We start from the raw sequence: 13,785 nt of genomic DNA, 5'->3' as shown, positions 1-13,785 counted from the left end.
ATGCTAATAATAAGAAAGTAAGAAAAATACAAAAATCAAAAGTTTTGATAGAATTTCTTGCAGTGAAAGATCGTGATTTAAAATTTTCTATATTGATAATGTATGACATATGTATCCTATAATGGCAAAATAACAAAATCACAATTACTGACCTAAATATTTCAGAGGGATGACGTTAACTCAACCATTCCAGAGCCTGTAATTCAGTTGTTGTCGTTTGTTTATAATGTGTTACATATTTGTTTTTCATTCATTTTTATATAAGTAAGGCCATTAATTTCTCGTTTGAATTGTTTCACATTGTCATTTCGGGGCCTTTTATAGCTGACTATGCGGTATGGGCTTTGCGCATTGTTGAATGCCGTACAGTTACCTATAATTGTTAATTTCTATGTCATTTTGGTCACTTGTGTAGAGTTATCTGATTGGCAATCATACCACATCTTCTTTTTTACATTCGGAATTCTTTGTACTAAAGCATATAAAGGGAAGAATAAAGAGATCTATATTTTGGCATTGTTTCAATGTTTTTGTATTTTATAAATGAACGACATACTGTAAAGATGTATGGATATACTAAACGCTAATATTTAAGAATCAAAGTAATTCGACGTATTGATATGGAATTGTATAGTCCTGAAATATTCATCCTTGTTCTTTTCAAGCGTATATTTGTGCTAAAAATGGGTCAACATATATTGCTGGACTCGGAAATTCGTTAAAGAGGACTAAAGTTAATTACAGAAGAATAGAAAGAAAACGAACAAAACAGAAAAAAAATAGAGAAAAAGAGAAAACATTCTTCCATGACCATCACACATGTCACACTTTTTTTTTAGTTTAACAAGAGTGAATACAATATTTTTTTACAATGACGGATTCTACAAATAGAGTATGTTGTTTTGGGATCATATTTTAGTCCGACGTGTTATGGTGAAATCACGTGCCATTCCAATCTGCAATATCCCTTCTTGAAGTTAAAAGTATTTTTCAATGTCTGTCATAATTCAGGTAAAAAATATTTTTTACTCTTGCGATGTTTATATTCTCGTTGTATGTTTTTGTTGGAAGCCAACATGAAAAAACCCGTTAAAAATACAGGTAAATTTCAAAATTTTACCGACAGGTTTCAACTGCTAATAAATGTAGAAACTGGTAGAAACTATTTTTATTTACAGAGTCCAGATATTTTACGATCGTTATTTCGTTCTTATTGGCAAAAACAATTAAGCAACAAAACTATAGAAGGTTTAAGTTTTACAAATGTTGCGTACATTGAATTGCATTTTTGTAACAATACCGTTATGTAACCGTAGACGCAACAAGTATTGTATTTCCATGTACTCGGATCCTTACCCAACCCTGTATACCGGCAGTTAGTTTAAATGGAACACTATTTTTTTTTATAATTGTTTCATTTCCATGTAACCGTAGCCAGTGCCATGTGAAAAAGAGGTGAAACCAAAATGTGGCTTTTAATTTTAGCACAACCAACTCTTTATGTTTTGTTTGATTGAATATTCGAAAAGTTTTTTTTATTGTTATTTTTATAGTTTTGCTAAAAAAAGGATGATAATATCAATAATTTTCCATTCTGTGTGTATACTGCAGTTGTGTTAAAATAGTTTATATAAAGACATATGGTTTATTGTTTTATTTGAGATTTTGTTCACAGATGACAGCCTACTGACAAATCAATGCCAATAAAAGAATGACAACACTTGGGAACACTTTATTATGTCCGCTTACAACTGCAGGTGACTGGAAATCATGCGTGCAGACTCGTCCGTTTATACCTTGAAGTTGTCCTAATCCAAACCCTAGTTTTGCTGGATCTAGCGTTTCTTCCGAAAATGCATTCGGAAGCCCTGAAGTGTCGTTTATACTACTGTTGCCTTTGTTTATAACATTTGTGTTTGTATAACGGTAGCAGCTTGTTTGACGACTTGTTGTACAGTATTGGTACTTAATGGTCGCATTTGTTGTCCCTGCAAAAAATAATTTCGAAATTTGGCCACTGATAATTAATTAACCGTTTCAGAATCTAATGCATTCTTGATAATATTTTCAAAAACGCACACTTACACGTTTTGATTTGTTTAAAATGTTCTAAACAATGGAAATTCAACCAATGACATAAAGTTATTTACATTTTGGTATACGAACAATAATATTACCTATAATCCTTTGGATTTTGAAAAGCCAAATGAGAATAGCATGTTTCATTTAATGTATTTCGATCCAGTGCTATTCAATTTATCGGTCAAAAAGATTTTATAACAAGAACTAAAAAGTAAAATATTGAGCATCCGTTTGTTGAAAAGAAATTATATTTCAAAACATGCAGTTGAAGTTAATTATATAAAATCTGTCACAGTCTAATACTGCATTTATGCATGAGAATAAAATCTCAAATTTTTAAGTGGATGACATTTAAATCAGAGCTGGCAGAATAGCCTTTTTTTTTTAAATTTCTATTCATTCATATTTTCAACTATGTTGAATCGAAAATTTGACTAATAACAATCTGAAATTCCGTAAAATATCTAATATATAATTGTTGTTTAAATCCTGGCACATCAAAATGAAAACCATAATATGTTCATTGTCAAAAAAACATTAAGTTTCAATTAAGCTTAAATTTTCAAATAATAAAAATCGGAAATATCCGGATTCAATCATCACTTTCCATTGAAATTCCCGCTCAAAAAGATATTTCTCAAACCTTACTTATTTTTTTTTACCAAAGAAAATAGATTTTTTGAAAAGTGTTTACGTCTTTTAGATAAAAACAAACACACCAAAAGAATCTTCCTCTCATAGATATACATATTGTTCGTAAACATTTTGATATCATATGAGACATTTTGATATCATATGAGACATGTTGATATCATATGAGACATTTTAATATCATATGAAACAGTTTGATATCATATTAGACATTTTGATATCATATAAGACATTTTGATATCAAATGAGACATTTATGAGACATTTTGATATCATATGAGACATTTATGAGACATTTTGATATCATATGAGACATTTATGTTTCACAAATGATATCGGATATGTTCCTTACGTCGTAACTACAATCCCCTTCCCTTTCATGAATTTGACTTACCGAATTAGAATATTTACCGGGTTTGTAATCACATAAGCAACACGACGGGTGCCGCATGTGGAGCAGGATCTGCTTACCCTTCCGGAGCACCTGAGATCACCCCTAGTTTTTGGTGGGGTTCGTGTTGTTTATTCTTTAGTTTTCTATGTTGTGTCATGTATACTATTGTGTTTCTGTTTGTCTTTTTCATTTTTAGCCATGGCGTTGTCAGTTTGTTTTAGATTTACGAGTTTGACTGTCCCTTTGGTATCTTTCGTCCCTCTTTTATGAGACATTTTGATATCATATGAGACATTTTGATATCATATGAGACATTTTGATATCATATGAGACATTTTGATATAATATGAGACATTTTGATATCATATGAGACATGTTGATATCATATGAGACATTTTGATATCATATGAGACATTTTAATATCATATGAGACAGTTTGATATCATATTAGACATTTTGATATCATATAAGACATTTTGATATCATATGAGACATTTATGAGACATTTTGATATCATATGAGACATTTATGAGACATTTTGATATCATATGAGACATTTTGATATCATATGAGACATTTTGATATCATATGAGACATTTTAAACTTACAATAATGACATAATGTTTTTCCAGACAATCAGAAACTTAGTAATTGCTAAACAATTCTTTTTGCTTTACCAATTAAATAATAAATTTTCACACATTTGAAAATTGTTTTGAACACTTTCAATAAAACTGCACAATAAATAACATCGGATCTTTCACGGTCTTAAAAATGTCGTTCTTGATTTTTCACGATCATGACTAAAAATGAGAAGGTTCGGTAAGGGCGGATTTTGGCCTCAAATTTCCTGTTCATCTAACGAAGGATTTTTGACACTTTTTAAACACTAAAGTGTCTATTTCAATTGATTCGATTAGTATATGTGATAAATTTAAACTGATTCAGTCATTAAAAACGCTCTGATTCAAGCTAAAATATGAAAAATTTATCAAATATGCCATAAAACGTCACTTTTCAAATGATGTTTGTCAAAAATGAAAGTGGCTGCATCCGTGTTCATTCGTAACCTTTATATATGTTATGTATTATCATCAAATACAACTTAAATTTCAATATTATGGATGAACACGAATGCGGCCACTTTCATTGAAGACGGAAACCGTCTAAAATTTAACTATAATGCTGAAATTGTGAAGATTTTAGTAATTTAGCTTGACTTAATGATGCTAGTACCCGATATATGTGCGTTGTATTGTCAGAAACAGTCCATATTTATGTGGCAGAAGCATTCTACTTTCCAATAAATAGCTGAAAGATTACATTTTCACATTTTTGTAAAACTGCTATATTTTAGGGCCAAAAAGGGGTCTTACTGAACCTACTCCTGTACAGATATTCTAATTTAAAGCCGCTTGTAGATTTTGATACTTTATAAATTCAAATAATTGAGTCATATGTTACATTGATATAGAATGACACTGTTTCAAAAATAAGGATTTAGTCATTTCTTATAATTCTAAATTTCATTTTAAACCGGAGTAAATCATGAAAAACGTTGACGACGTCACGACCACATGACAAAATAATGCATTTGAGCTGATAAACAAAACAACGTCAGCCAATCAAAAGACGTGTTACACCAAAAATAAATTTATTCATTTATTTTGAAAAAAAAACATGTTTGTTTACATATCTATGATCCTGTCCCTTAGTGCCTTTGGGAATGAATACACTACCATAAAACGTTTCTATTACACTATAAGAGCTACGATTAAACTAATCAAATAAACATTTTCTTTTAACCGCAAATTTTTAGAGACAATAAAATGTCACATATTAAGCAGACACAACCTATAATTTTGACCTGTGTTACTTAAATGAATATAGCCAAAATAGCTAATTACTAAAGTATTTCATGTAATCGTACAACCTGTGCAAATGTAAATAATCTCTTAACCAACCGTTTAGATTTTCAAAGGACACCTTTCCATTGAATTCTGCGCATCCAAAAGCTGTACTATTACACGGTGTCGGTGATGCAGAATGACATGTTGGTAAGTCGTCTGTTGCATTCATCGGTGGTGTAATATTTTTTATGTCAGCGCATTGTTTACACTGTATCGCTGAAATGGAAAAAAACACATAATATATCAATCCTATTAGTTTCATATTGACATCCGACAATGATTTTCGTTGCTGCTTTTTATTCAATGAAGAACTGATTTTGAATATTGCTTGTTTGAAAGCAACTTTAATTATACATGTCTTGTATTGATTTATGATTAAATTGTAGAGCATGACATCGTTAATACATTTGTACTTTTTTCCGTTTGGGCTCCCAACGACAGTTTCCATATGAATTATTAATTTTCATACTAATTTTATACACGTTTACAAATCTTATAATTATCTATGATATCCAGCCATTTTGAAAAAGGGCGATTCCCAACGCAGGATAAATGGGCTGAATCCAACCATGTTTCCCAATTCAAATGCATTAATCTTCCAAAAGAGAGGTACAACCCTCGGATAGCTTAAGATCCGCAGCTGTTGGACAGGTGGAGCCAGTCATTGTCAAACAAAAAAGGGAACCGTCCTAAATCCGCCACTGTATACATATATGTTATATTATAAGAAACAAAGCAAAGACAACATATTTTAAATATAATTGTTGCATAATATACTTTTCTCAATATAGACTCTTATCTCGATAACTTGTTTTCTCAAAGATAGTAATGCCGCAGTATAACACATACAGGAAAAAGTATCATCCCGAAATAATAAAAATAAAGGGTAATTAAATCATAACGTCATCCAATTTCAGTATCTACGGTTCAGGATTTGGAAAATAGGATGCACCCTAGAAAGCCAACATATGGAGTGATACTCGTATCAAGTATTATATATGTAGTTCCATAAATTTGAATGCCCCCTAGCCTCCCCTTAAATCTGCCTGTGCCACCCGGATGTAATAAACCAAATTGTTAAATCTTACCACCGTCCACCAGTCCTCCACATAGTACAAATCCAAAAAATAGCAACATGTTGCTGTACGCCATCCTCCTCAAATTAAAAAAAAAGTAAAGTAATGTTTGTTAAAAACATATTTGGGAAGCTAATAATCACAGGATATGTATTGTTAATGTTGTTGATCCTTTTATTTGCGCATTTATAATTCATTTGTACAAATTTGTAATAAAAAGTTAAAAATTCAAAACGAATAGTCCCTAATCAAATGGCAAAATCAAATGATAAAACTCCAAAGCATAGATGTGTTTGAGCTTTTTATTTTGCCATTTGCTTAGCGACTTTCCGTTTTGCATTTTCCCTGGAATTCTTATTTTTTTGTTATGTTACCTTTTTTTTTTTTTATTATATTCCATTTAATTAACATTTAATTAATTATGTTTTTTGTCAATATAAAGGAATTTTATGCGACTGTCATATTAGCTGGCTATAAAACCAAGTTCACTTCACCATTTTCTACCAACGAAAATGCCTGTACCAAGTCAGGAATATGAGTCACTATTCATTCGTTTGATGTGTTTGAGTTAAAATGTTTTACATTTTCATTTCGTACTTTCCATTTTGAATTTATTGCTGAGAGTTCAGTATTTTTTTTTATTTCACTTTCAATTAAAAATTTTGAATATTGAGATTTTCAAAACAAAATATATAGATGTGAACCTCATTGTATCAAAATTTACGCATCGGATACATTTGTAGGTAGTCATGTTCCCTTTTATCTTCTCTCCAAAATGTTTTTTTTCTTCATGTCACGATGAACCTCAACAATAGTCTAATGTAGTGCACTTTATGGTTTTTGACAACTATATTGAGATCAAACAAGCTTAAAATTCGTCAAATTTTGATATCTTAGTAAAAATACGTCAACAATAAAACAATCAATACAATGCTTAATCAAGACTTATACTTCAGAACGCATATACAACATTTTTGATTTTTTAAAACCTAAACCCAGTATCTTAACCTTTATCACGTCATCGATTAGAGTAAATGACCTTGCAAGTCTCTCATTGGTAGTCAAGGTCGTGAATAGCTTTCTCGTCGACTACAGAGAAACAGATTGGCTGTTGGTATGCGTAAAGCACCTTACTGGCGCTTAAGTCAATACAGTCGTGGATGGGAATGCAAAATGAATTTGACATGTTTGATTAGCATTTAAAATAAATCAAACACTCGAAAAAAAGAGTGCAAAGTTTGACTACGACCATTGTTTTTTTTTATGGGTAAATAAAATGCTGACAACCGGGCCGGTGATATTCTCTGGTACCGGGCTTATACTAGTAATTTAGTACGAATGTTGAAAGTCCAGAAGTGATTATACTGATACACATTTACATGTTTTGAAATACATGTAGTTAGTGCACCGCGACATTTAACATCCTTCCGACATGTCTCTTGATACAACAACAACGCATTTCTATACAATTAAAAAAATGTCTTTAAACTAAAAAGGATAACTGTTTAGGACTCAAGTAGTTACGATGATTTCATTTTATCCCGAGCGATAGCGAGTGTTAAATACGAATTTAAATGCCAAAACCATGTTTAAATGAAAACAATGTTCACACGATACTTTTTTGGCTATTACGTTTGTATTCCGATATTATAATAGTATTTTTCAACTTTTTATGTTCTTTTAATGTAATTTCATTGAATTCTGAGGCGGACAAGGACTTTAAAAAGGCCCTGTGTTTACATTTGATATTTTGTTTACGGAAACATTGTTTCGTTCCTATGCAAAGACGATAACATTTTTGTTTTAGGAAATTTTACCACGAAAAATTAATTGAAACAGACTGATTTGTTTGTTTTGGTTTATTATAGAGATAACTGTATGGTATCTGATTCTTAGCCTACTTAAACTTTTGGTTTTGTTATCGAAAATTGAGAATGCCTAGAGTAAATTTAAATTAGCCGTAACGCGGAACAGCCAGTTTTGTGTATTTATGCGCTTATGCTAAAAAAAGATATACTGTAATTATACTGGGTGACGATAATAGATGGTCATATTAGAGCTTTGTTTACTTGTATATATTTTTAAACTTAATTAAGCCATTTCAATTGGTATTTTATAGTGTGTCTTTCTATGTTGTGATGTTCGGTTAGGTGAAGGTCTATTAAATTTTGAAATCAACTGCATTTTTGTTTGTACAATGTTGTACCTGTCCTTAGTGAGATGTTGACCCTTGCTCTTCTGCATGGTTTGAATTGGTCAACTTTGTGTTTTGTGTTCTGTTGTTTGTCTTTTTTGTCTTTTTTCAAATGACATTGTTATTTTTTGTTAGACTTATGAGTTTCAATCTCCCTTTGGTATACTTTTTTACCTCCTTCATATGACAGTCGAAAGAGTTGAAAAATCAATTCGTATAATGGAATTTGCAGAATCCGGTTGATTCAGGTCTGCGATTGGTGTGCTAATAGTTTACAAGTGTTATGTTGACTGCCAAACAACTAGGTCCATTTTTTAATTATATATGGAAAATGAAATCAAATGGACTTGTTTTCTTTAATTGCTATTTCTTGACCACCAAGAAGCAAATGTTGCAGTGTCGTAACATTCCAAGGAAGCTAACCAAAGTTGTCGATGTCTTAAAAATGTAGACCGTAACTGTATGTGAATGAAAACTGCAAAACACTAAATTAAGTAATATTTAAACTCATAGGTCGAAAAAAAAAATAACAATGCCATGCATGGCAATAAAGAAAAAATGATGAAAAAACAACCAATACACAAGACTGAGCAACAATATCCCAACCAAATGTCGTGGTGATTCTGTGTGCTCGGGAAGACGTCTTGAATCATGTGAGTACAAAATTGGTCATAATTATAATTTGGTAAGTCATTTAATAGTTCATACATTTATCAAAGTAAATATGAAAGATAGTATAAAGAAAATAACATTTGGCATTAGCCTGCTATTCCCATTGAGGGATGAAAATCCTTTTATACATATTTGTCCAGCTGCCTCTTGTGGTTGTCCTAACAAAATTCCTTTACTTCTAAGAACTGGCAGTCTCCTTATGAATGCTGGAATGATACCAGATGGCTCATTGGTAAAGTTGGTGGTTTGAGTAATATTGTAGCAATGGGTGAGTGAATCTATTGAACAGTAGCGGAATCTTACAGTGACACTATCTGTTGCTGTAAAAATAAAAAGAACACAACATTTGAAGAGATTTTCACTCAAGATTTAACGATGTTCGCTCCTCTTGTTTTATAAATTGTTGCCAGATATTCGGAATCCTGAGGTTTTATTTATAAAGAGTTTTTTTTAATTATTTGCCTGCTAACCCCACTAAAAACCCTTTTGTTTTGGTTTCATAATTTTATTAAATGAAGTTTAAAATGCCAAATCAAAAATCTTATGAAACCCTTGATATGTTTCGGATTTTTTTTCTCCTGATTTTGTTCTCATTTTCATATTCTTTCAATTCATAACAGTCTCTTTAAAAGTTTTTTTTTATTTTAAACAGAGTTGAACATCATTATTATTATCCTGCAGATATTAAATATAATAGTATTGTTAATAAAGCCTAGATTTGTGAGTGGTTTAAGGGGCTAGACACGGTGCAGGCAGTGGCACGTTGAGGGAAGAATAAAAAGTTGTCAACGTGATTGTGAAGATCTAACATTGTAACTTAATTGTTGAAGCATTATATATATGCATATTTTCTGTTACTGTATCTTACATTAATTTGTAAGATCCTTTACTATAGATAATTTAGCTGATCTGTAAGAATAACCTCTTCATGCCTTATATATCATATACTGTAGTACGACGCTAGATTAAAACTGACGTGGAAAGTTAACACCCAACCATCAAAAACTTCATTGTATGAAGCCAAGGTGGTCATGTGGTCTTGCGGGACGGGTACAGTGCAGGCGATTTTGTGTCGCGATATATCAGTAGCATGGGTTCGAATCCCGGCGAGGAACAAACTAAATAATTTCGAAAGCAAATTCACAGATTTAACATTGTTGGGTTGATGTTTAGACGAGTTGTGTATTCATGCATGTATATATATATATATAGAGAAAGATTTGGTGTGAGTGCCAATGAGACAACCCTCCATCCAAATAACAATTTATAAAAGTAAACCGTTATATGTCAATGTATGGCCTTCAACACGGAGCCTTGGCCCACACCGAACAACAAGCTATAAAGGGTCCCAAAATTACTAGTGTAAAACCATTCAAACCGGAAAACCAACGGTATAATCTATATAAAAAACGAGAAACGAAAAACACGTATAAATAACATAAACAAACGACATCTACTGTACATCAGATGTCTGACTTAGGACAGATGCAAACGTTTGCAGCTGGATTAAACGTTTAAATGGTACCAAACCTTCTCCCTTTTTCTAAAACAATAGTATCACATCACAACATAGAAACACACACGATTATATATCAATTGGAAGGCTTACAATGTAACTGTATATGAATGTTTATACGTGTATGTTTAGATATAAAAAAAAATGCTTAGTAGTTGTTGTTTTTTGATGTGGGTCATAACTGTATCTCGTTTCTCTTTTTTAATAAAGATTAGACCGATGGGTTTTCCTGTTTGTATAGTTTTACACTAGTACTTGTTTTGGGCCATTTATATTTTTGGCCGTTCTGAAGATCGTACATTGACTTAAAATGGTTAATTTTATAAATTGTGACTTGGATGGAGAGGTGTCTCATTTACACTTATACCACATCTGCCTATAGCTATACCAATATCTATATTTATATGTTCATTGTGTTTTTTCTTTAAACTATAAAATTGAGAATGGAAATGGGGAATGTGTCAAAGAGAGAACAACACAACCAAAGAAAAAATCAATAGCAGAAGGTCACCAACAGGTCTTCAATGTAGCGTGAAATTCCCGCACCCGGAGGCGTCCCTCAGCTGGCCCCTAAACAAATATACACTAGTTCAGTGAAAATGAACGCCATACTAATTTCCAAATTGTACACAAGAAACTAAAATTAAAATAATACAAGACTAACAAAGGCCAGAGGCTCCTGACTGGGGACAGGCGCAAAAATGTGGCGGGGTTAAACATGTTTGTGAAATCTCAACCCTTTAAACTTTCTTTAAACTAGACTGTTTTAGATTTACTTTTAGATTGTTAAAAATATCAAGATTATTTATGTATTCATTTCAAGAATCCTTTGTGTACTTTTACCTTATAAACATGAGATGAAATTGGTTTACCACTTACTTCGTACATCATCATAATTAAGTGTTACATCCGAGGGTCATATAACGATATTTAAAAACAGGTGAAAAGTACGACACGTGAAAGTTAACTCATGTTTTCGAAGCGAGTAAAATCAAATGATTCACCTAAATATGTGTAGAACCAAAAAAAAAAACCCAGCTTATTAATAGTTATCATCTATTTGTACAAAGAGTACATTAAGATACAATTCATATTTTAAGATCGGACATCAACGGAGCCCTGTTGGTCTCACACAGATTATAAAGTATCTTTTAAAGTCCTGCGAAGAAGATGTGTAAATCTAGCGCTGGAGATGTAAAGTCTAGCGCTAGAGATGTAAAGTCTAGCTAGCGCTGGAGATGTAAAAACTATCGCTGGAGATGTAAAGTCAAGCGCCGGAAATTTAAAGTCCAGCACTTGAGATGTAAAGTCCAGCGCTGAAGATGTAAAGTGTAGCACTGTAGGTGTAAAGTCGAGCGCTGAAGATGTAAAGTCTATCGCTAGAAGCGCTGGACTTTACATCTCCAGCGCTGGATCTTACATTTCCAGCGCTTGTAAGTTAACTTTACATCTCCAGCGCTAGACTTTCTATCTCCAGCGCTTGACTTTACATCTCCAGCGCCAGACTTTACATCCCCAGCGCTAGACTTTACATCTTCAGCGCTTGACTTTATATCTCCAGCGCTAGACTTTACATCTCCAGCGCAAGACTTTACATCTCCAGCGCTAGACTTTACATATCTTCAGCGCAGGACTTTAAAAGACACTTTATAATCTGTGTGAGACCAACAGGGCTCCGTAGACATCAACATTTATTTATTTGTTGTTGCAAAAACGACTTACCATATATTTTTGTATTTGTATGAACTTCAAAACAATGTTTACAATAAAAGTCACGTTAAAAAAAAAGAAATGAGCAAATATAAAATGGCATAGTTCGCCCCCAAAGGCTACGGTATAAAAAGTGTATAAAAATGTCTTTTGGTATCCTATTATTATCGAAGCAAAGCTTTAGTCATATTACTTGAACATGTTAACGTACTGCATATATGCAGTTTTATACCATTTGGCCTTTAGTAGCTAACTAGACCGTTTAGATTTGCAAAACCTTGACAAAAAGATAAAAAAAAAAAAACCAGCAGTGACTGTATTTGTTTACCTCAACTATTGTATTTGTATCTATATTGTATGTTTCTCTGTAAACTTGTATTTATTAGAGAATAAAGTATCTATATATCTTAATAACATTTCACAGAAAAATATGGATTTAGCGAAACGAACACATGCAGAAAAAAGCAAAATATCCGGTATAATATCCATCTTTACATGACTTATAAATGATGATAAAACAATTTTTAATTTAAGAAGGACATTTTTACAATTCTTTTCATTTGACAGCACGCCCATTCATTCGTTACTTAAAATACATGATTGATTAATGTATTCACCTTGACCTGTCCCTAAAACGGCAGTTCCTTTGAATTCAGCACATCCGTTGGTCGAATTATCGCAGGAGGTTAATGGTACTTTGGTAGAACATTCTGTTGAAACATTTACGAACTGATGTATTATATCTATACATTGTATGCATCGATTTCCTGTGATATAAAAAGAAAAAGTTTATACGTGAAAGTGCATACTTACAACTCCGTCAAAGAAGAATTTATTAATAAAGAATTGAAAACAACACATTTAATAATTTCCTGCGTACCGAAAATTGTTGAACAGCTATATGTAAAAAAAACTAAAATAAACAGCCAATAATTTTTTTTCTCCATAGATGCATTAAAAGTCTATGTTAATCTTTAAATAAATATACATCAGTGTTATGAATGATAAAAATCTTACCATTAGCCTGCACTGAACTATACATTAAATGTCCAATTAAGAAAATAACAATTAGGTACAAATTCATTTTGTTCTGTACAATATTCAGTGTTAAGTTATTCTATAATGTACATTATTGTAAACTATTAATATACCTCGAGATTTAGTGCGTACACAGGAAACCTGACGGTGACTGAGGATGGTAGGTTGTCATATTTTTAAGTACCATCCTTCAAATATCGTAACATACTAACAGGTAAACAAGTAAATCACTATCCCATGTTCTTCGGTAAACTTAACAACGTGTTTAAAATGTACAAAATAAATAATATTAAAAATGAATATTTATAACCAAAACAAACAAAAAGTAAAATCACAAAAATACTGAACTCAGAGGAAAATCAAATCGGAAAGTCCCTATTTACATGGCAAAACCCAATGACAAAAACATCGAAAACGAAAGTGACAATATTACATAACAGGATTGCATTACAAAATAACCGCAAGAAGCTCAGGACAGAGAAATACGTAAATATATAAAATAATAATACATTGAACATTGTCGTGACGTTAGCATATGCATTA

The 13,785-nt window shown here is 31.8% G+C and overlaps 2 protein-coding genes across 3 annotated transcripts; both read right to left on the bottom strand.

Moving 5' to 3' along the window:
- Positions 1-1,639: 1,639 nt before the first annotated feature.
- LOC134697313 (uncharacterized) lies at positions 1,640-6,251 on the bottom strand. The gene is made up of 3 exons (XM_063559507.1): positions 6,125-6,251; positions 5,091-5,252; positions 1,640-1,988 (listed from the first exon to the last, which is right to left on the bottom strand). The coding sequence occupies exons 1-3, from the start codon at positions 6,186-6,188 to the stop codon at positions 1,684-1,686; spliced, it is 531 nt and encodes a 176-aa protein (XP_063415577.1). The 5' UTR covers positions 6,189-6,251; the 3' UTR covers positions 1,640-1,683.
- A 2,540-nt stretch (positions 6,252-8,791) lies between these two features.
- LOC134697314 (uncharacterized) lies at positions 8,792-13,539 on the bottom strand. Of its 2 annotated transcripts, none has more exons than XR_010103099.1 (3): positions 13,356-13,539; positions 12,822-12,971; positions 8,792-9,298 (listed from the first exon to the last, which is right to left on the bottom strand). XR_010103099.1 is itself a non-coding variant. In XM_063559508.1 (3 exons), exons 1-3 carry the CDS (start codon positions 13,286-13,288, stop codon positions 9,009-9,011), a joined length of 507 nt encoding a protein of 168 aa, XP_063415578.1. In that variant the 5' UTR covers positions 13,289-13,518; the 3' UTR covers positions 8,792-9,008. The 2 variants fall into 2 exon arrangements, 1 of the variants encoding a protein (XP_063415578.1); XM_063559508.1 differs by having other exon boundaries at positions 13,222-13,518.
- Positions 13,540-13,785: the final 246 nt, after the last annotated feature.

This window comes from Mytilus trossulus, chromosome 14, assembly GCF_036588685.1.
Source record: "Mytilus trossulus isolate FHL-02 chromosome 14, PNRI_Mtr1.1.1.hap1, whole genome shotgun sequence".
NCBI classification, from domain to species: Eukaryota; Metazoa; Mollusca; class Bivalvia; order Mytilida; family Mytilidae; genus Mytilus; species Mytilus trossulus.
The sequence above is the reverse complement of the archived record's forward strand: the minus strand, read 5'-3'. Positions and strand labels throughout refer to the sequence as shown.

Excerpts from the sequence above, each read along its gene's own strand:
- LOC134697313 (XM_063559507.1), bottom strand. The coding sequence starts at position 6,188 with ATGGCGTACAGCAACATGTTGCTATTTTTTGGATTTGTACTATGTGGA. Across the intron at positions 5,253-6,124 it reads TGGAGGACTGGTGGACGGTG|CGATACAGTGTAAACAATGC; the intron begins GTAAGATTTAAC and ends TTTCCATTTCAG. Across the intron at positions 1,989-5,090 it reads GTCCTTTGAAAATCTAAACG|GGACAACAAATGCGACCATT; the intron begins GTTGGTTAAGAG and ends TATTTTTTGCAG.
- LOC134697314 (XM_063559508.1), bottom strand. The coding sequence starts at position 13,288 with ATGAATTTGTACCTAATTGTTATTTTCTTAATTGGACATTTAATGTAT. Across the intron at positions 12,972-13,221 it reads TAGTTCAGTGCAGGCTAATG|GAAATCGATGCATACAATGT; the intron begins GTAAGATTTTTA and ends TTTATATCACAG. Across the intron at positions 9,299-12,821 it reads CGTTTTAGGGACAGGTCAAG|CAACAGATAGTGTCACTGTA; the intron begins GTGAATACATTA and ends TTATTTTTACAG.